A 23,311-nucleotide genomic window follows, 5' to 3' on the forward strand; every position below is an offset into this window, starting at 1 on the left:
GGACATGATCTCACTCATCTAGGGGAAATGCTGAACATAAACTAATGAATAAGAACAGACCCAGAGATAAGGAGCCATGGGTCAGACTGTTGGACCTCAGAGGGAGGGTAGGGATAAAAGGGAGAGATCAACCAAAGGAATTGTGTGCCTAACCAGTGGTCAAGGACAATAGGGGGGTGGGGGCATGAGTGGGGAGGGATGGAGGATTGGAATGGGGGTTTGAGGACAAAGATATGACACCTTAATCCACATGTGTCAAACACAAGGCCTGCGGGCCAAATCCAGCCCGCCAGGCCTTGCAATGTGGCCCGCACCGCGCTGTCATCACTGCACTCCGCTGTCAGTTTATGACATTGTCAGTTTATGACTGTTCAGTAAACCATTCGGCCCGCAATTTAGGCTGGATTTTAGATTTTGGCCCCTTCTCTGATTGAGTTCGACACCCCTACCTTAATCAATAAAGAAATTTAAAAAAATAAAAAGAAGTCTGGATCCATTCAGTGTGAGAAAAGATTTCAATTTTCTTAGCAAGAAGAAAGAGGAGGGTGGCAGATGAGTGCAACTGAGAGATGCAAGGCCTTGTTTGTCCTGCGTGTTGGGAAGGGCCTCAGAGAAAGCATGAATGGAAGGCTGGCCAAAAGGCGCTTGGGATCAGGAGTATCTGAGGATGGAGTTTCACCTCTTTTTGTACCATATGCAGCCAGTCCTTCCTCCATCACTCTTGCCCCAATCTTCAGTAAAATCTAGAACATTCTCACTCATGTTATGGAAAATATAATGGTAAAGGAGTCAATTCAGTGTGGAAAAAGAGATGATATCTGCTACACAGGAACCTAGAGGCAAAGGTAACTAAGAAAACATAGGCATCTCACACACATACGCAGACATACACACACACAATTTAGAGAAATCTTAAGGACAGCTTTGGACTTCCACAATTTGGAACTCAGGTTTCAGCCAAGAACAGGAGGTCAGCTGTGCCAGGTTCAGACCACCAAAGGAGTGCCAGATGAGTCCACATGGCCTCACCAACACTGGCCATGTTTTTTGCTAGTTCTCACACGATGCTTCCTGGTCAACCCCTTTCTGCCCATGATCTGGGATTGCCTTCAGACTGGATCTTCGGTGCAGTCCTGACTGGGTCTGCCCCCACCTGCTGTGCCAACCTGGTGTCTGCCCCTAGCCCTCCCCAGCACTACTTCTGCTGAAATCCGTGTTGTGACATCTTGCCCAAGCATTGCCCCAGCATGTAACCTCAACCTGCCTCTGCGTTCCATTCCCTATTTCTCTTTTTTTAGACTGACAGTTTACAGGACTATGACTGGCTACGTGGCCACTGTGGAAGATCTGGTGCACAGTAATTGGGGGAGATTAGTCTTTGGAAGGGAAAGCTGTAGACAAATTTCACCTTTAGGCAACAGAGTTGTAGGCTGATGCAGAACCAAGAGACGGCAGAGAACAAGAGGCTCCTCAGTGGAAAGGATGTTGCTCACTGAGGGCACCACAGCATGGTCCTACTTCTAAACTGCCTGTGGGTTTGCTTCAACTGTACTTTCCATTTTTCAGATATAGAAAAAGAAGTTGGTCTCTAAGAAATTTCAAGAAGAAAATCTGATTGTAAAAAACTGTAAGAAGTCATCCCACCGAAATGAAATAATAATGAGGAAAGATAAAGTTAGTTCAGAGGCAGAGAGATGGATTCATGTTGCCAAAGTAACTTCCTCCAGACTGAGAAAGCCACTACCAGGAAAAGTGGTAACTGTATTGCAACCATGTTGCAATGCCTCTATTTTCTTTCTTTCTCTGCCTTTTCAAGTGGAAAAAAGAATAAGAGAGGAAAAGAAAGAAGAAATAAATCAAGTGCAAACATGCAAGAAAGATGCAGGGCTTAGAGTTAGAGTTAATAAGCTTCTGAGGAAAGAAGATTAATTCTGAAGGGAATAGAGGAAGTGTTAAGCATAATACAAAGAAAGCACTTAAAATCATTGTGTGAATGGAAAAAGAACCTCTAGGGACTTGGCTTTTAAGCACTTTTAATATAAATTCAAGGGCAGCCAGAGAAGGTAAGTGAATTGTACAAATTGCACAGCAAATCAGTAGCACAGCCAAAACTGGCCAGGCCACACTCAGCGGTCATTCCACAGACCATAGTGGCTTAGCGGCTTCTCACCTTGATTTTTCTGAGCTTAACAAGACTGGCTATAGGGGCAAAGTTCTAAGTGGCTATGGGGGCTGCTGCATAGGCCATGAACCCTGTGATTATTAAGTCCTAAAATGCCAAATACAAAAGACTAGTAAAGATGGACCTTCCTTCTCTCCTAGTGAAAACAGACCTTCTCCTGAGAAGCAACTCCAGGACAGCTGCAGGTCCTGTCAGCTCCAGAACTCAACAGTCACAGCTTCTGTCTCCAAAGAGGCCCCAAGCCCTGGGAGGGACACTCCACCCAGGAGGGTCAGATCCCACTTCAGGTAACCGTAATGCCAGAGGCAGTCACAATAGAAAGTCTGTTTTTTGCAGGAGCATGGGAAAGGGGCTGAAGCAGCTCCCAGACAATCCCCGGTGAGCACACAGCACCCACCCATCTCTAGCACACAAGTACCAGGTCTGTGTGTAGACATGTGCCTGCACACACTGCCCATACACATAACCTCTCATATTTCAGCTTCCACGCTTGTCTCCAATGTGGCTTATTACATGTGATATTAAGTTGGCTGAGAAGGGGAGGAAAAGTAGGAAATAGGAGAAGGAAGAGGGAGAGGAAGATGAGGAGGAGGGAGAGAAAAGGGATAAGGAAGAAACAAAAAGGAAGTTTTGAAACTGCAGAGACATCTTCATTTCATTCACCTCTCCCCCTCAAAAAAAAAAAAAAGTTATGAAAAACAGTAAATTTTTCCCATGTTGGCTTTGTAAATCAGTTCTAAATCAAAAAACTATTTTGTGCATTTAATTTCCTATGCTGCAGTTCTTGACAAAAACTGTTTGGGCTTACATCCCAAAACCTTCAAAGAATTAAACATAAAAGTGAAAAAATTTAGACAACACACAGCAGTAAGCTGTCCCCTAAACGTCCCCATTGGACACATCATACTGCAAAAGACACATTCTGCGCATCTGCCAGGAGCCGGGAATCATGCTAGGCGCTCTCTTCGTTATCTCATCTGTTCCCAGAAATATCCATTTGAGGCAGGTGCCACTGTTTCCGTTTTACAAATGAAAAAACCCAAGCAAATCTGTTCAAGGTCGCGCAGCTGGTAAGCATACAAAGTGAAGTTCAGAGTCACGGTCCAGACATGAAACACCTATGCTTTCCACCAAAGCAACGTGTCCCCCACTAGAGAATACAAATCTGAATGCTACTATTTATATTGAGGTGGCAAACATCTACCTATGGTCTTGAAAGGTCCTGTAGAGAGAGATAACAACCAGGCATTCATTTCCCAGCATCATACACTGCAGCATAAATGAGTTTTCCATATCTTGTTATGAAGTCAAGAGAGGAAAGTGGTACCCTCGGGAGAAAAATATGAATGATACTAAAGGAATGCAGCAAACTCAATAAATCCAGACACTAATATGCTATGTGATCTCTGCAGTAGTTATGCTGGCACTGATAACCTTACAAAAGTTCTTGGTGGAACTTGTTAAATCATAAAACCATCTCTTGATTCTAGAACATAAAACAATGTCTTTTTTTTTTTTTTTAATGTAAACACAACCTTGGGGAAACTACAGATAACTGCAGATCTTTATAAGATATTTTCTTCCGTCACACTGGAACCATTTCCTTCACTCACCAATATTTCTACATATTTGTAGAAAGACTTCCATAAATATTAAATACAAATGGTAATAGAGCAGCTAAGAGCTCAGATCTCCTTTAATAACTACATACTTGGAAAGTCAGCCATTGGGCTCACACAAGCAGTCATAAACAAATTTCTAAAAATGACAGTTTGTGCTGGAAGGTACGATAAAAACAGAATATCCATTTATGACTCATTAATATTAATACCTATTGACCTGCACCATACTAAAAGCATTTTACTGAGGAGACAACTTCCAAATATAATATGACACAGTATAATCTCAATATTTTTTCATTTATATAACAAATATACATAGGCATGGGGGATGTAAATAAGCAAAAAACAAAAACCCTCACTAAACTTAAAATGCAGTTATATAGAAAATATATACATATATTTAAGTTAAATTACTATTATATGTCTAAACGAAGTAAGATAACAATTCAAATGTCGCCGAAACCAGATTGGCTCAGTGGATAGAGAGTCGGTCTGTGGACTGAAAGGTCCCAAGTTCGATTCCGATCAAGGGCATGTACATTGGTTGCGGGTACATCCCTGGCGTGGGGTGTGCAGGAGGCGGCTGGTCGATGTTTCTCTCTCATCGACGTTTCTAGCTCCCTATCTCTCTTCCTTCCTCTCTGTGAAAAATCAATAAAATATATTTTAAAAATAAAATAAAATAAAAACAATCCAAATGTCTTCAAACAATATGCTTGCGTGCCAAATGAATAGTAAAGAAAAGAAATGCTACAGATTTATATGAGAGGAGGGTCAAAATGGGTTGAAGACTAAGAGAAGACATCACTGAGTGAGGAGGGCTAACTAAGTAAAAGAAATAAAGCAAAGAGAAAAAAAAGGAGATTTTTAGACTTAGAGAGATGCAAATCAAAACGACAATGTGGTACCATCTCACACCTGTCAGATGACCATCATCAACAAATCAACAAACGACAAGTGCTGACAAGGATGTGGAGAAAAAGGAACGCTAGTGCACTGCTGATGGGAATACAGACTGGTGAAGCCACTGTGGAGAACAGTATGGAATTTCCTCAAAAAACTAATAATGGAACTCCCATTTGACCCAGTAATCCCACTTCTAGGAATATATCCCAAGAAACTGGAAACACCCATCAGAAATGATATATGCACCCCTATGTTCATAGCAGCACAATTCACCTTAGCTAAGATTTGGAAACAGCCTAAATGCCCATCAGCAGATGAGTGTATTTAAAAAAAAAAAAAAAAATAGTGGTATATCTACACAATGGAATACTACACTGTAGTAAAAAAGAAGGAATTCTTACCATTTGCAATAACATGAATGGAGATGGAGAGCATTATGCTAAGTGAAATAAGCCAGGCAGAGAAAGATAAATATCACCTGATCTCACTCATTTGTGGAATATAATGAACAACATAAACTGATGAAAATAAATCCAGAGACAGAAACATCAATCAGAACGTCAAACCTCAGGGAAGGTAGGAGAGGGAGGGGGGCGGTAAGGGGTGAGATCAACCAAAGGACTTACATGCATGTATGTAAGCCTAATCAATAGACACAGACAACGGGGGTTGGGGGCATGAATGGGAGGTGGGGGGTAATGGGGAAATAAGGACACATATGTAGTACCTTAATCAATAAATAAATTTAAATAAATAAATAAACAAACAAAAAACTGTGGTATATCTATACAATGGAATACTACGCTATGGTAAAAAAAAAAAAAAAGCAACAGCATGGATGGAACTGCAGGGCATTATGCTAAGTGAAATAAGTCAGAGAAAGATAAATGTCACATGATCTCACCCATTTATGGGATGTAATGAACAACATAAACTGATGAACAAAAACAGATCCAGAGGCAGAGAAACATGGATTAGACCATCAAACCTCAGAGGGAAGGTAGGGGAGGGTGCGGTAAAGGAGAGAGATCAACCAAAGGACTTGTATGCATGCTTATAAGCCTAACCAATGGACTCAGACAACAGGGGGGTGAGGGCAAGGGGGAGGGGGAAGGGGAAGTAATGGGGGATAAGAATACATATGTAATAAATAATTTTTTAATAAATAATTTTTTAAAAAAAGAAGAGGAGGTTTCATAAGTAAAAGCATGTTCTAGAGAGAGTTGATCTAGCAAGCAAAACAAAATGTGTATGTAGAGATGCAGGACATAATTTCTCTACCTATTAATATTCAATAAGCACAAAACTATAATGGTTTGTTTACCTTGCACTGTTTAAAGGAGCATATTATTTCCTGATTTAAGAACTCAGCCCATCACTTATCCAGATTCTCGTCTTCCACCAAAGCAACTTGGCAAAGCTAAAGTCTTTAAAACTCCCTTAGAAAAACAAAATATGACAAGTACAGTGTAAAGAGTCCTCAAGTTTAGAATGCAGCACTCCACTGGACCCTTTGGAGATTACTAAAGTCATGCAACCATTCTGAAACATAGCAATGCAGATGACAGTAAAAGTCAGGGAATCCAGGTAAGAAAGAAGGTTCAGGGTATGAAGTAAATGAAATGCAGGTAATTTGTTCAGGTTGACAGTCAAGATAAGGAGCTTACGGTAGTTATAAGGCTAAAAACTACCCAAAATACTACTGCTGATAGAAATACAGACATGCCAGAGTAAGAAGGGCCTCTGGAAGGGAACCAGATCTACAAACATCCATTCTCCGTTTTTGTGGAGGCGGCCACCAGGCAACAACTCAGGGTCAAGGTCTTGGTCAACTGAAGATGCAAATGCAGAGTGATTACGAGTTTGCAACCATCATATGCTTCCAAGAGACAGGAAGTACTCTGACCCTTTCCTCCCCCAAAAAAGGCAAACTAAAAGACAGACTTTGGAACTTGCTCTTTCAGAGCCAACGTATCCATAAAGTTAAGCCTAGGCTTCAGCTCTTTAATGAATCTTCTTATTCTGAAAAATAATAATAATAATAATAATAATAATAATAATAATAATAATAATTGTGGGGTTTTAATGAACCAAAATGAAACTTCTTGCTTTGTAACTTGTCCCAGGATATTCATATTTAAATTTATGTAGCTAATTCCTTAAATCGGATATGTGTTTCCCAAAAGCTGCTGTAGCAAACATACATCATCTTATTCATCCAACTCCTAATTTTCACCAGAAAATAATTATTCCCTTTTATTCCTCTTTATTAACCCACAGAATTTCATAGTATATGCATAAGAAAATAAAATGTTTTTAACGTCTTAAACCAAAAGTTATCTGCAAGGGGCTCCTCAAACCTCTTATATTCAGAAGCAGTTGGGTGAAGTTTCTACTCTTGAGGAATGTGGTTCCCCAGCAACCAGCCGCATCTGTTATCAGGGCCAGTGCAGTCCTGTGTGGGAGCAGGAGCTCTGTATGGCGCTTCTTCATGCCAGTGCACACATCTCCGTGTGCAAGCAATGCTAAGTGGTTAGAGAGGAACTCCAGGGACCAGCAGCAGTAGCTGCAGAGAGTTTACTGCTGGATGGCATAGCTCTTTATGAATTAGTTCTTAAGAAGAGAGAAGGAAATGGAGGTTTTCAGCAATGTAGTATTTTCTCGGGGGCTCAGTTTGACAGCTGGCTACTCCATTCTGCAAACTCTAACATGGTTTTCTTTTTATCTGCTAACTACAGCACATTCAAGATTTTTTACTTGAGGTTTCATTTTCTCCAGCTGGAAAGCTATGAATTCCCTCACAGTATTTCATTCTCATGACTCTTGCCTTTTGGATAAAAATCTGTTAAAATATCAAATTTTTTTCAGTTGGCCAAAGAATCATTTTTGGCCTAATGTGAACAGTGCATTTTAGTTTTTCATACTGTATTTGACTCAAGCAAACTATAAATTACCTAACTATAAACTACAAATTAAAATCAAAGGTAAAACATGAAAAAATTACAGAGGAAAATTCACCTTACCATGGCAACATCTTCAAAAGAGTTTATTTTATATCCAACCTTTAGGAAGACACTCAATGTCTCTAAATTTTATTCTTCTTTTTAATATAATGATAATACATACATTCATCAAAACATATCTTAACTCTTGCATTTCTTCCAGCTTCAAGCTGTGTTATAATGTTAATTTAATATACTTATTTAACAAGCTGGTGAATCAGAAATATATCATGCTGAGAAACACTGCAGGTATGGTCACATGAAATGATACAAAAGTCTTAACAAAATATAAGGAACCATGTCTTCCTCTGTGAAGGGCAATAACCTTATTCAATCTTTTATAAGTGATCCAGTTTACAGAAGAGATCCCAGCTGACCCATACAATATGACAACCCCTGCTCAAGATAAAATCACGCATTTGGCATAACCACACATCCCATGCCCAAAATAAGAATAGCCTAAGCCAATCCCAACATCACCAAACCAAGACTTCATTTACTAATAGTTACTGTTTTGGCCGTCCCAGAGTGAAACTCTAAACCAGTCAATCAGGAATTACCTGGTCAACAATAGTTCAGTAATCTGCCTGATAGCCCCCAGTTATCCACTGCCTAGAGGGAAGTAACCTTGAGGTAGCCAACCCGCTTTTCTCCTAGTATACCATAACTTCCTCATTCTCACTCCTTTCTTCCTAGAAAAGTCTTTCATTTTATACAGCTGCTCAGAGCTCCTTTCTATCTATTCGACTGGATGCTGCCTAATTCTAATAAATTTTTATTCTACTAAGATCTTAAATTTTTAATATGCCTCAGTCAGTTCATCTTTGAGTCAAAGTAGTGAAGTATCTCACCAAATGAGAAGAACATTATGATAGGACATCCGGAGGAAGTTACCTGAAGACCAAGCCACTTAGCCATTGTAATCCAAAAACTCTGGCCATTCCAATTGGCACTGTAACTAGACTTGAAGTTCAAAAAACAAAGGAGAAAAATAGCTATCACTGAACTCCAAATATATTAAAGCAACTCATCCTTCACCTCCCTAAGGAGACACATTGGGATGAAAGTGTCAAAAAAGGCCCTACCTCCACCTCCAGCTCTGAGAACAATCTAATCTGAAACAGTCCCCAAAGGCAGCATGGAAGGGGAGGAGCTGAGTTTAGCCTCGAAAGGCCCGGGAAGTTTAAATGGGCTCTGAGGAGGACAGCAAGTGTCCTGCAGGAAGGAGCTAAGAGCGGGAGTCAGCCTCAGGAGTGGAAGCAGAGATCTGGAACACTGACATCAGCAGCAAGTTACAGTACAGAAAGTTTCTAACTCCAGGATGAACAGTCATCAACCAGATCACACAGAGTTACCACTATTTCCTAAGCAGAGACAGAATGAAAGTTTTAAACAGGTACCTGAGCGTGGTACTCACAATAGACTGGAGAAAATGAAGACAAGAGACCAAGGAAAACGTGGTGGTTAATTTTGTGTATCAACTTGACTAGACTAAGGGATGTCCACATAATATTATATATTATTCCTAGGTGTGTCTGTGAAGGTGTTTCTGGAAGGGATTAGCATTTGAATAAATTCACTAAATAAGGAATTTGGCTCCCACTAATCCAATCTGATAAGATTAGAACAAAAAAGGTTCACGAAGAATGAATTTACTTTCTAGGGCTGGGACAGCTATCTTTTCCTGCCCTAAGACACTCCTGCTTCTCGGGGCCTTAGAACTCAGACTGGGACTTATGTCATTCCTTCAAAGTTGCACTGGAATGACACCACTAGCTTTTCCAGGCCTCCAGCTTACAGACGGCAGATCTTGGGCCTCTCAGCCTCTAATACCCTATTGGTCAATCCTTCATAATAATTATCTTTTTAGCCGAAACCGGTTTGGCTCAGTGGATAGAGCGTCGGACTGCGGACTGAAAGGTCCCAAGTTCGATTCAGGTCAAGGGCATGTACCTTGGTTGTGGGCACATCCCTAGTAGGGGGTCGATGTTTCTCTCTCATCGATGTTTCTAACTCTCTATCCCTCTCAATTCCTCTCTGTGTAAAATCAATAAAAATATATTTTAAATAATAATAAAATAAAAAAACAATTCTCTTTCTATATATCTACATATATTCTATTGGTTCTGTTCCTCTGAGAATACTAATACAGAGGGCAAAAACAATCAAGACTGTTGGGGAAAATGACATTAAATACAGAGGCAAGGATCACAGATGAATGTAGGGAAAGGGAAAATTGGGAGCATATTAGTGCCACTAGCAAAAATGGGGAAATTAAAATTTGTATCTAATGTTTTGTACAAAAAATAGTAAGTTTGGTCTTAGTAATAAATTTAGGGTTACAATGGGACATACACAGCCTATAAATATTTGCAAATAGATATACATTTCAGAAGCTATTCACTGACAAGAGTAGAAGGGAAGAAGCTAGCCAGCCATGAGAAGGGTAGGAAGACAAAGAAGGGAATAACCCCAGCAAATGCCAATTCTACTTATCCAAAGATAAGGCCATTGTCAGACACTCCCAACCTCTTACCATCTCTTGGCTTAAAATTTGATAAGGAGATAGATGCAAGTTAAAATGGCTGAACTGTCATATGATGACAAACCCCATGCCCCACTAGAAATCTGATACAACTAAAGCTCTGGGCAGCATAGTAGGAACTCAGCTCTGCTCAGCCAAGCCTGGGCTAATGCTCTGAACTATTGGAAGGAGAGGAAGTTACAGGTAAGAGACTGCCATCAGAAAACAGGGTAGACTGACACTCCATTCTTCAAATATGGCCCACTCCTTATCACATACATTTCCATTTGACTGTAAAAATTCTTTCCAGCTAATAAAGCGTTGTGTTATAAAAGGAAAAACAAGTAACTTGGAAATCAGCAAATGGCAATGGCCACAAACACCTATCCTTCCTGTCTTCTTCAATCCACTCTTCACAGACACACCTAGAAATAGTCAATATTTATTAACTATTTAATCTGTGCCATAATATATGTGTGTCTATTATGTACGGTACTGTTCATAGGGACCACCTCTCAAATTGCTCATAACAGAGTACGCTAGAATCATTCAACAAATATTTATGGTCAGCCTACTGTGTTCTAGGCACAAAGAATAAAACAATTCCCTCAAGTAGTTGATAGTCTAGTTCTACATTTAGATATTGTGATGCTCTCTGACAAACTGGGAATTTATGATGGAAGAAAGTTGAAATAATAGGATATAGAATCCATAACTTTCACTCATCACATATGGACACCTCAAAACCATCTTTTGGAGAAAAAGTACATCATCAGTTTGATGACTTTCACTGGCATAGGATGGCTGGGCCAGCCAGCTGCTGTGGCATGGGAAGGGACCTGGCCAAATGCCAACACAGCACAGTGATGGGCAGCAGGCCTCTGGGGCCTATAATGGGGTTAAACCAAGAAGCCTCTACTCTGGTCCTTGCTGAGGGCCTCAAGGATACTGTCTCTCTTAGGGCTCATGACATAGCCTGATGCTTCCTTACCCAAACAGCCTCCCATTCCTCACTTCAGCTGTCCTCACTCTCCTCCCTCCTAAACCTGAGTCAGGGGTACACTGTGACCTCTGGACTAAGGGTTGCAGGCCAAAGACTTACATGGATTGTGCTGAGCAAAACACTCTTTGTCCCCCTACTTTCCCCCCCTCCTCTCCCCTGCACTCCCCCCCACCCACCCACCCCCACCCCCGCTGTTGCAAATTCCTAACTAGTCCCTGGTCAAAGATTTGAAGATGAGCAGCTTCCCATCATTCTGGCCAGTAAAGAAGTTTACCATTGGTCATAAGAATGAGTAAGAGGAAAGTCTGAAATTAACACAAATTCATCACCACTAGTGGAAAAACAAACAAGAGTTCACACCACATGGACAAAAGGTCACTTATGTTAGCGTTTCTGTGTTACATTGGTCACATGATGGTCAAACAGAAAGACAACCAGTTTTGTTCTCAGGCATCAACCATATGAAGGCTGATATCCACAAACCACATTGAGTGCTTGATGTAGGCAGCACCCTTTGTGAAGTGCGCAGGGGTCCTCAAACTTTTTAAAGTGGGGGCCAGATCACGGTCCCTCAGAGAGCTGGAGGGCCGGACTATATGAACTACTAATTCCTACTGTAACACCTCGGCTGCGCTCACTGCCCAAAAAACCTGGCGGGCCGGATCAGACTCCTCTGCGGGCCGCATGTGGCCTGCGGGCCGTAGTTTGAAGACCCCTGTATAGACTAGAGGATAAAATAAATATCCAACACAGCCCAGCCCCTCCCTTCAAGGACTGAAACATGGTTCCTCCTCTGGACAGCCATTTTCTGGGGAGCTCACCCTGATATGGGAAAATAAGTTATAGATTTAATAACCTGGGTAGCAACAAAGCATCTAAGTAACAATGAAAGACCCAATAGAAAGTTTCATAAAGCAGTACATAATTGTTTTCCAGTGGAAAATAAGGACTCAGGTCAGAGAGAAAAGGCGTGGGTTTATTGGAGAAATTAATTCAAACAGGGCAAGCTTTGAGGAAGGATACATGGAAAACACAGTATCTTACCTCCTAAGCAAGCATTTATTTAATAGTCACTTGTTGAATGACTAAGTGAAAGGACTGGAGTGTGGAATCCTGGATAGAATCACTTGAGCAGTTCTAGAAGCAGAACACTGAAACCAATGTGAGCCCAAAGATGGGTTCTATAGGGGCACCATGGGAAGTAAGGCGGAGGAGTAAGGATTAGATCTTGGAAAGTATGGAATACCCTTATTCCAGGGACTTCTGGGAAACACCTGAGGATCTGAAACTCAGGGCAAAAGAGCTTTAGATAGGATGCAAAGTGGAGAAATCATAGTTCTGTGTCCTACAATTTAGAAATTAATCACACATTGGGGGAAATTTTTCTAAAAGGGAAATTGTTTTCTGTCATTTTCTTTTAAAAGTCTATGTACATCACTGAAAATAAAAGAAATACACATAATGTCTTCAACATAATAAAGGAAAGAATTTGTCCCCAAAGATCTTTTCTTTGTATAAATGATGCCACCACAATTGCTGCTTCAATAAAAATGAATATTTATGAAATGTAAAATGACTTGGATTAACTTATTCCAATTTCACTCTCTAAATTTAGATTTTTAAATCATGCCAAAATGGAGATTTTGATTACAAAAGCAAATTGAGGAAGAAAGAAAAAAACTACTTGACAAGAAAAGGAGCAGAATCTTTTTTTTTTTTTTTTTTTTTTTAATGAACTTGAAATAGGGCTGACAAATGATCAGAGGGTGGTCAATTTGACTTTAAAACAACAGAAAGAGATCATCTTCAAAGTGGAATTATTTAATTCAATAAAGCAGTCACGTCACAAAAATCAAGTTGTAAAATTTTAAAAAGGAAGTAAAAGTCTCCCATCCACCCTCAGCTCACTGTAGAGCTCTCTCCAGGCTGTTAGTTTCTTAGCCATTATTTCAGTTTCTTTGTGCATACATATTATTATTTTCCTCGCTGTTCACACAAAAGTTAGCATGCTATATGCCACTTTTCTGACCTTGCTTTTTTTCACTTAACACATCTTGGCAATCTCTCCAAACCCATTCATATAGTTTCCATGTTCTTTCTTACAGCTGCATATTCCATTGTGAGGATGAACCATAATTTATTTAACTAGCCCCTGCTGATGGGCATTTGGGTTGTTTCCAATCTTTGGCTATTGCAAACAAGGCTGCAGTGAATAACCTGGTACAGTCATCTTTTGGCATGTGTGCAAGTGTATCTGTAGAATAAATTCCCAGAAATTGCATTCTGGGGTCAAAAGGTATATGCAATTAAATTTTTTATATATATTGCCAAATTGCCTTCCCTAAGAGTTGAGCCAATTTCCACTCTTGCCAGCATTATAAGAGAGTGCCTTTCTCCTTAAGGCAACAGAGTGTATCATCAAAGCTCTGGATGTTTGCCAACTGAAAAATGAAAAATGGTATTTGCATTCTCCTCATTATGATGAAGTAGAGTATCTTTTTATATAAGAGCCAAATGTACTTCCTCTTCTGGAAACTGTTCATACCTTTGCCTATTTTTCTAATGGATGTTGGTGTTTTCTTATTATTTTTTAGGAGCTTCTTATATATTTGGGAGACTAGTCCTTCACCTATGATATGAGTTGCAAATATGTAATCCAGTTTGTCTTTTGAATTTTCTTATGGTAATTTTGCCTGCAGAAAATTCTTATTTCAATGTGATCTAATCTTTTAAGTCTTCTGATTTTTAAGTGATGGTTAGAAAGGCTTTCCTCACACCAAGATTATAAAAGGAACTCTCCCTTTCTCATATTTATATTGTTTCATTTTTTACATTTAACTAAATGGAAAAACAGCATAGTAGGTAACATCCCGAACACTAAAATCAAATTGCCTACATTCGTATCCCAGATCCATCCTTATTAGTTATATGATCTTGGATAAGTCACCTAAACTTTATAGCCCTTAGTTTCCACAACTACAAATGAAAAATAATAATTATGTTTACTAATACATTTAATCAAGATAACTAAATGTATTAGTAAACATAAAGTAATTACTACAGTGCTTGGCATATAGTAGGCATTTAATAAGTATGAGCTATTATCATCGTCTATCTTTTGGAACTTACCCTGTTTTAAGATGGAAAGTACAATTTTTTTTTTCTTCCATATGGCTACCTAATTGTCCCAAAACCATTAAATGAATATTCCATCTTTTCCCCACTGATTTGAGACATCACCTTTTCATATGCTACATTTCCATATGTATTTAAGAATTTTTTACCTTTCTTTTCTGCTCTATTGACCTAGTTATTAACGGAACAGTACCACACTGTTTGGAAGGGCTCACTGTCCCTGTTTGCTCTTCTTTTAGTTACCATAACTATTCCTATTTATTTTAGCATATGAATTTTTTTATTAGTGTATCCAGTTCTAGAACAAAATAAAAATATCATTAGTATTTTTATTGAAACCACATTACCTTTATAAATTAACTTAGGAAAAACTGATATATATGTTTCCTGTTTAGTCTTCTATCCAAGAACCTGGTATGTCTTAATATTTGTTTGTCTATTTTATTTATTTATTTATTTATTTATTTTGCATCTTTCAATAGTGTTTTAAAGTTTTCTTCACATAGGTCCTGCATATTTCTTACCAAGTTTACTCCTAAATTTTAACTTTTCTGGTTGCTATTATAAATGGGGTGTTTTCTTCCATTATATCTCCTAACAGATTGTTTATATAGAGTAAAGCCAATGGTTTCTGTCTAGTAAGAATATACCCTGATACCTTACTAAATTCTCTTGGATTTTCCAGGTATATAATCCTATCAACTACAAATTATGTTAATTTTACCTTCTCTTTTCCAATCTGTACATCTCTAATTGTCTTCTCTTATCTGTACTGGCTAACATCTACAAAACATCCTATCTAATAACGAGTGAATATGCTAATTGATCTTTACACCATCACAAAGATAGGCCTACAGCCAATAAGAAGGGATTATGCTAATAGACTGCCCCACCCTCAAAGATGGAGGCGCCCAAAGCCAATAAGAAGGAATATGCTAACTGACTGTCCCAGCCTCAAAGATGGCAGCGCCCACAGCCAATAAGGCGGTGCTAATTGACTTCCCTGCCCTCAAAGATTGCTGCACCCACAACCAATAAGAAGGGAATTTGCTAATTGACTGCCACCCTCTCAAAGATGATGGCACCCACAGCCACAAGATGGCAGCACCCAGTCTCCTCAGCCCCGCCAAGGTAGCAGGCAGGCCTGGCTGCTCCACGCACCTGCCTCCGGAATCCCCCAGTCCTCTCAGCACCCCCAGCCACTCAGGGCCAGCCCGAGGCCCAGTCAAGCCTTTCATGGCAGCTGCCCAGCTGACTCCCAAGGCACAGGCAAGCCTCAGATGTCAGCTGCCAGCCGCCCAGGGCTGGCCCAAGGTGCAGGCAAGTCTTGGATAGCGGCTGCCAAGCTGCCCAGGGCCACCTGAGGCTCAGGTAACCAGGGCTGGCCGAGGCTTGTGCTGCAGGCAATGGCAGCAGCAGAGGTGTGATGGTGTATCAACTTCACCTGATCACTGAGTTGCCTCCCACCCCTGAGGGCTCCTGGACTGTGATAGGGGGCAGGCCAGGCTGAGGGACCCCCTCTCCAGTACATGAATTTTCATGCACCAGACCTCTACTGTTAAATAATAACCAATTACCCAAAGTAGGCCTGGTAATGATTTAGGCAGCCTTGAACATTTAAAAAGTTTGAAGGTTTGAATCTTAACTTCTTGCAAACTAGAAATATACCAAACCACAGTTTATAAAAGGACAGACATTTTAAGAACACAAAAAAAACAGGATTAAAGCTTAGATGATAACCCTTAACAACAAAATAGTGCACTATTTACTAATAGTGCACACCTGCTACTAAGGTTGAGCAAGAGTGGACTACCTCCACATTCTTTCTTGGTTGAGATTCTAGTACATTGGTTCCCAACCTTTTTTTGGTTGGGATTTTCCACCTAAGCATCTCTAAAATACTGATGCCCCCCACCCATGACATATAATTCTTATTATTCAAAAAGTAAACGCCTCTTCACGTGGAGGAAGCTTACAAGGCCACTAACTTTATCTAAACCAGCTTCCAAAGAACATGGCATCCATGAAAGAGAAAAATAAAAGAACGAAAGTACTGAGTAAGAAATCACTAAGCACCCTAACCAGTTTGGCTCAGTGGATAGAGCGTCAGCCTGTGGACTGAAGGGTCCCAGGTTCAATTCCAGTCAAGGGCATGTACCTTGGTTGCAGGCATATCTCTGGTAGGGGGTGTGCAGGAGGCAGCTGATCAATGTTTCCCTCTCATCGATGTTTCTAACTCTCTATCCCTCTCCCTTCCTCTCTGAAAAAAATCAATAAAGTGTTTTTTTTAAAAGAAATTACTAAAAAATTGTTTTTAAAAATAATAATAATGCGAAACGATATGAAAAACTACCAATAAAATTTCAAAACACATAATGGAGAACTGAAATGCATAAATATGTCACAATGTATATTTATATACTGTCTATGTGGCCCCTAGAACCATAAGAAATGCAAAAAATATCATTGTTAATAACTCATTCTCGCATTGTCCCTCTTAAAAATCAAATTGCACCCCTGAGGGGCCTGTGCTCCATGTTGGGAACCACTACTTTAGTAGAAACCTCTAATGTTTCTCCATTAAGCACGATGTTGGCCTTTGGCTGAAATTGATACACCTTATCAATGTTAAGGAAGTAGCTATCTCTAAGTGTTATCAAAACTGGTTGATAAACTGGTCCAACAACTTTTCAGCATCCAGGGAGATAGTTACATCTTTTTTTGTTTGTTTGATCAATTAAATGATAAATTATATTAATTGATTTCCTAATATTGACCCATCCTTGCATTCTGAGACTAACTCTCATTACTGGAGCCTGCGTATTCATAGTTATTTTACAATTTTGCATCTATATTCATACATACAATTGTTCTGTAGTTTTATTTTGAAGCAATCTTTATCAATTTTGGTTTCAATGTTATACTTACTTCTTTAAAACAATTTGACAATTCTTTCAGCATAAATAATATTGAAATTGTCTGTTCTTTAAATATTTAGTGGAAGTCCCCTATAAAACTGTCTGGACATAATGTTTCAGGGGGAAGCAACTCCTTGACTATATATATATATATATATATATATATATATATATATATTTATTTTTTTTTAGAAAAATCAACCTGTTTAGATTTTTATACTTCCTTCTGGGATCAGAAGGTATTTTGGGTCGATTGTATTTTCCTAAAAAATTATCTATTCCATCCAAATTTTCAAACTTACTTTCAAAGAGTTATGCAAATAGTCTCTTACTATTCTTAAAATTTTCTATTTCCATTATTCCCCCTCAGTTCTTATGTATTTGTACATTCTTCCCTTTTTTCCTTTATTAGCCTAGCTAATAGTTTATAAATTTTATTGTTGCAGCTTAATTATTTTTCAAAGAGCCACCTTTTGGATCACTTATATAGCTCTACTGTTTTTCTATTTATGTTTAAAGTTCTGAAACAAATTTACCTTTAGCAGGTGTGCTATATCTCTTCCTCACCCCAAAAAGGCATCACAGCAATAAATGCAGTGAACACTAAGAACATAAAGGCAAGAAATAGATTAAATAGGAGTTGTTAATGTTATCCGGAATATCTCCAAATCCCAAATACCTGGTCAAAAAAAACAGATTAGCAATGTTTCCAATATGAAGAGAGGAAAAAAAGTGCCATACAAAGTAAAATCTGGGCTTTTACCATAAGTAGCTCATTGGAAATAAGATCAGTTTTAACTATAATAACCCTACATTTGAATAACATAAGAGGTCCTCTGGGGCTTTAATGTTAAGACTTCCACCTCCTTCTTGCCTATCTCTAGCAATTAATTGCCCACCAATTTAGCTTAACAAGCAAGAATCCCCCATTTTCTCCAATCCCAAAGTTCTCTCAGTATTGCTATATTAGCCAAACACTAAAACAGAGCAAAACCATTTCCACATATAAGATCAAACAAAGTCATGTGTGCCCTGTAGCCAGTCAGTGCTGTCCAGAACCCACCACTCATCTGAACAGAGTGTGCTTTAATTGAGGCAGTCTAGTCCAAGTTTAGGTTAAATTAATAACCCAAAGTAGGCCTATTCATGGTTTGGTTCATTTTAGATAGCCTTGGAGAAAATAAACATTAAAGACGCTTAAAAGATTGAATCTTACCCTCTTGCAAAGTAGAAATCTACTACCTTTTATAAAAAGGTGTAAGTTTTATTAAACATACCGAAAAAGGTAGGATTAAAGCTTGGATGATAATCCTTTGCACCGAAAGTGTTTGGTAATAGTGCACAACTCATAGTAGGCTGAGCCAAAGACATGCAACAGACAGGCTTTGTCTTCTAAAAATCAAAAGGTGATGTTTTTGTCACAGTACTTTTCAGAATGAAAATAACAGACATAGACAGAGGTAATATAGAGTAGTGAACAGCTGTTAAACAGATCGAAGGTTGGAACTGAGATTAACTTAACTTTCAAAACAATAATAAGTCCTTAAGTTTCAAGCTTATAACCACCAAAACCTGTCAAAGAGGTAACACTGCCCATTTCTGGAGCCAATTAAAAGTTTCAGCAATCCATCAAGGCAGGAATGGAGACTGGATGGGCCACAATCCTATATAATAAAAGCCTAATATGCAAATCAACCAACTATGGAAAGATCGGGTGGAATGACAGGTCGCTAGGACGCACACTGACCACCCGGGGGCAAACAATGCAGGAGCTGCCCCCAGACCAGCCAAGGCAGGTGCCAGTGGGGCCTCCAACCACCACCCTGCAAATCACATCGTGGGTCTCCTCCCACAGAGGGAGGCAAACCAGATGCAGTGGTGGATGGGGGGCGGGGGGGAGGGGGGGCGGGGCTGGAGAAGAGGCAGTGCCAGGCCAGCTAAAGTGGGTGCCAGTGGGGGCCCCTGATTGCCCCACCAGTTGCCCCACGGATCAGCCCTGATCGCCAGCCTAGAAACCATAGCCATGCACGAATTTCATGCACCAGGCCTCTAGTCTAAAATGAAAATATTGGGGAGAAGGCATGGTTAGAACAGCTGAACAGTAAGGACATATGCATTGTAGGTTTGGCCCAACATCATCAAAAGCAGATGTACAAACAGCTATAAGAAAAGAGAAGAGCCTGGAGTAGAACCAGGTTCTGCAGAGTTATTATGTGGATATGGAAAAAAAAAAAAAAATCTTTGGGTGGTTTCTAACATGTTGGTCAATCTTTTACCAAAAGTGTCATTTACATACCAGGACATTGATTGGGAAGACTTTGGTCAAGAAAAAAACAACTAAATTTTGGTCAATCTTGATCTTGAACCTATTTGGAAATGTAATCAAGAGCTTTTGGGTTGTCTGTCTGTCTTGGAGAGTTATCAAAGACACTGTAGTGTGTAAAAAGGAAGTTCAGTATAAGCTGGGGAAGTTCAGCCTTGAGAAAGCATTGCCTTTACCATAAATACCCATTTATGAATGCTGGTTTGCAAATTTGCAAAGAATTTATTTTTAAGACAAAGTTCAGATAATTGAGTCAAATATAGTTTAGAGATTAAAAAAATAATCTGGATTTTTTTTCTTTCTTCCAAAACTCATTCTCTGAATCTGAGTTAAAATAAAATAAACTTTTATGGCTGATGATGAGTTGGAGGTGAAGTGATGGTGGGCACAGAAAATAGAACTGCTAATGTAAGTAAATAAAAAAGAGGTCACGCAATCACTTTCCAAACTGCCTGAAATCCAAAAACCTCTCTCCAGCTTTTACAGTCTCATGCTGAGTATTATATATTATTATTATATACACAGACCCTCACTATGACCTCCTCCTATAAATATTCACCAATTCTTTAAGGAAAAGGAAAATAAAAGAATTTCAGGTAAATTTCAAATGCAGAATCTATCTTGACATTGAGCCTTTTGTAAAATATTACTCATCACTATCCAATAGCTCTAAAGCAGTGATTTACAAACCATGGGATGCATTAAAATCAGATGGAGGACTTAAAACACCAGTTGACAGGGCCACACTTTGAGAAACACTGCGCCAAAGTAATCCTACTTAAATTATGGTGCTGGGGTTGCTGGACCTGTGCTGTTTGCAAACTGCAAGGGGTCTACCACAGAAATGGAGAATTAAGCTTTTACAACTTGGGGATAGTTTAACATTACTTAGCATCCAAGCACGTGATCACTTTTCTGGCATTTTACTTTTATTGTATTTTCCAAAAGCGTTGGTCTGAGATTGGAAACTTATTTTAAAGTTTGGGAAACTCGGCTCTGAAATAGACACCTCCGCAGGATTGATACACAAGTGCAGACTAGGGAGTACAAGGCTGTTCCTACCAATTGGAGTAAACCAGGCAGTCTTGGAAGATAATGGAAGCCAGAAGATAATGCCTGCAACCAGGCCTCTGGGCTGAAACACAGTTTCAAAACTGCAGTTCCCATCGTTCTGTATCATTACATTGTTTCTAGTGACAACAGAGAACCGCCCCATCACCGCTAACGGCCAGCATCCCAGAGCTGGTGCTAAGGGAAGAAAGGAAAGGATGCAGAGAACGCCGGGCTGCAGACGCGCACACCCGAGAGAAAAGGCTGAAACCGGATCAGTGTTAGGAGCCGCTGGGAATTTGCACTCTGGGTGTTTATCAAGACTCCGTCCGAGCGTTTTGTGTGGTTTTCGGGTAGTCAGGGGCTAAACAAAGAAACAGAAGCGACCTCCACCTCCTCCCTTCCCCGCGCCTCTCCGCGCCTGCGCAGACCCTAGCCTGAGCCCCAGGGAGTCCAGTCCGAGGACGCGCCGCCACCCGGCGCTTGCACGCATGCGCAGCCGCGACCACCGCGCCCTTACCCGCCGCGGCGATCGGTTCCTTCCGGCCCGGCAAGGCCTCCTGGGGGCTGATCATCTTAGAAGCGGAGTCGCCCATTCTCGGGACAGCAGTCAGGCTGTGGAAGAGTTGGCGAGCCCGCCTGGCGGCCGAGAGCATGGGCGGGCCGCTGGCACAGGGACGGTGGGCGGACGGCGCGGGCGGGGGAGCCGAGTGGCAGCCGCGGGCCGGCGGGCGCTGGACTGACTGACAGCCGGCGCCCGGCGGGACCGCTGTGTACCGAGCCGCCGCCGCCGCCGCCGCCCCGGAACCGGGTTTCCTAAGGCGCAGGTCACACGGGATGTGACCGAGGGTGTGTTCTCTCCCCCGAGAAGGTGCCTCGTCCCGGGAGACACCCGCGGCGTTTCCTGGCTCGGCTTCAGTGCCCTGTCCAAGCTGGGAACAAATGTATTAATGGCGGTGCGAAGTACGTGAAGCGTCAGGGGCCAAAATAATAATAATAATAATAATAATAATAATATGCCCAGCCCTGGATTTTTCAGTTCGTCCCCATTTCACAACCTCCTCTGCAGTTGTTTGGCGTGCCGTTAGATACAAAACGACCTACCTTACAGTCAAGTGGAATGTATGTCTGTTTCCATTGCAGCCATTATGGTTACCGAAAAGATGAGTATCCAAAATGAAAACTAAGTACAAGTTTGAAAAAGCTCAGAATAGGGGAGAGAACTCGATGTAATGTCATACATGTGTGCACACGTGCATATGTATAAATATATTGATAAACCCATTTTACGGGTGATTTGGGGGGGGAGGAGGAGAGTGCAAGTAGAGGAACGAGGTACTAATATCACCACTAAGGCAGCTTAGCTGGATGCAATGGTGCTATTGGGTCCTTCTTGTTTCTCAAATCATGGGAGATAACATTTGTTCCTGTGACATATTTTCAACCCAAAACATAAGGTGGATGGAGCCAGATGGGTGTCTTGGGTGTTCCATATGTGAGATTTGGGGTTTTACACAAATGTTCTGCCAAAATGGGTAGATCATCTCAGATGAGGAAAGGAACGCCAGATTTGCACTCAGAGATGTGGGAATTTCGACCCACCTTCCTTCCCCACCCCAGGGGTTTACCTATCTCTTTGTTTTAGTAGGTGTGGACTGTCAGGTAAGGTGGACAGGAAGATTAGCCCTACTTTACTGTAGAATGTGGCTGCACAGGTAACATTAAACTAAGATTAAAGAGTATATTTTGTAATTTACAATTCCCTTTGGGCAATTTGCCTCGGTTTTTACTTTTGATTTATTTGTTTTCACTATGAGATTATACACCGAAGGTTCTACAGGCCACTCTCAGAAACACTCCTCTGCCTTGCAGGCTTGTGAAGGCCTGGTTACTACTAAGCATTTGTAAAAATAAGATCATTCCTCTGTCAAAGGAAAAACTCTGTGGGGATGGGGGGGCGGGGTTAAATTGCTGCCTTTTAATACATACTGATTTGCCTTTTCTGATTTAGTGGTTGGTTGTATGAAATTAAACATGTTAGAAACACTCAGCAGCTAAAAACTGAAGAATTTTTCATGTCAAGAAGTACTTATTATAATGTTAAGTGGAAAAGCACAACAGATCTCAAGGATGTGCATCTGTGCGATGCAGTATATATAAAAATGCACACACCCCCACTGTACACCCACTGAGGAAAAACTAGAAAAAAATGTAAATGGTGTTTGCAGTTTTGCTGTTGTTCAAAGTAATGTTCTACTGATTTTCATTTTTTTAAACCTCTGTTTTAAAATGTTCTACAGTGTTATAGTGTTCTCAAGTGTTCCAATGGCTGTTACTTATTATAAAAATAAACATTTTTAAAGTAGAATACCTTCAAAGCTTTTTTCAAAAATCAGAACAGTTTTTACATTTACCAGAATAGTTGTAAGAAGTTACATTGAGTTTTGCTTGTTTCTTGATGGAGATTTAAATATTTCTGCCTTCAATAATACCATTTTCACCACTAGTACTTCCTTATCTTCAGACTCTCCTAATCCCTTCTGAGCTTCACACCAAGAGGGCCTTCTCTTGTGCCAATTGGGCATACACTGCTTTGATTTTTCTCTTTTGAAATTTGTTGGAACAGTGTATGTTCTTTGGGATGCA

General features: G+C 40.3%; 1 protein-coding gene across 5 annotated transcripts in view; it reads right to left on the minus strand.

Moving 5' to 3' along the window:
• Positions 1–21,958, minus strand: part of MSRA (methionine sulfoxide reductase A) — a 389,871-nt gene extending 367,913 nt beyond the window's left edge. For 2 of the 5 annotated variants that reach the window (XM_084886494.1, XM_084886493.1), the window contains exon 1: positions 21,186–21,958. In XM_084886494.1, coding sequence (XP_084742620.1) covers positions 21,186–21,321 — 136 coding nt within the window. In that variant the 5' untranslated portion in view covers positions 21,322–21,958. The remainder of the gene's footprint in view (positions 1–21,185) is intronic. The other 3 variants (XM_084886495.1, XM_084886492.1, XM_084886491.1) reach the window with 3 other exon arrangements.
• Positions 21,959–23,311: the final 1,353 nt, after the last annotated feature.

Source organism: Pipistrellus hanaki, assembly GCF_964339955.1.
Source record: "Pipistrellus hanaki genome assembly, chromosome: 5".
Taxonomy (NCBI): Eukaryota; Metazoa; Chordata; class Mammalia; order Chiroptera; family Vespertilionidae; genus Pipistrellus; species Pipistrellus hanaki.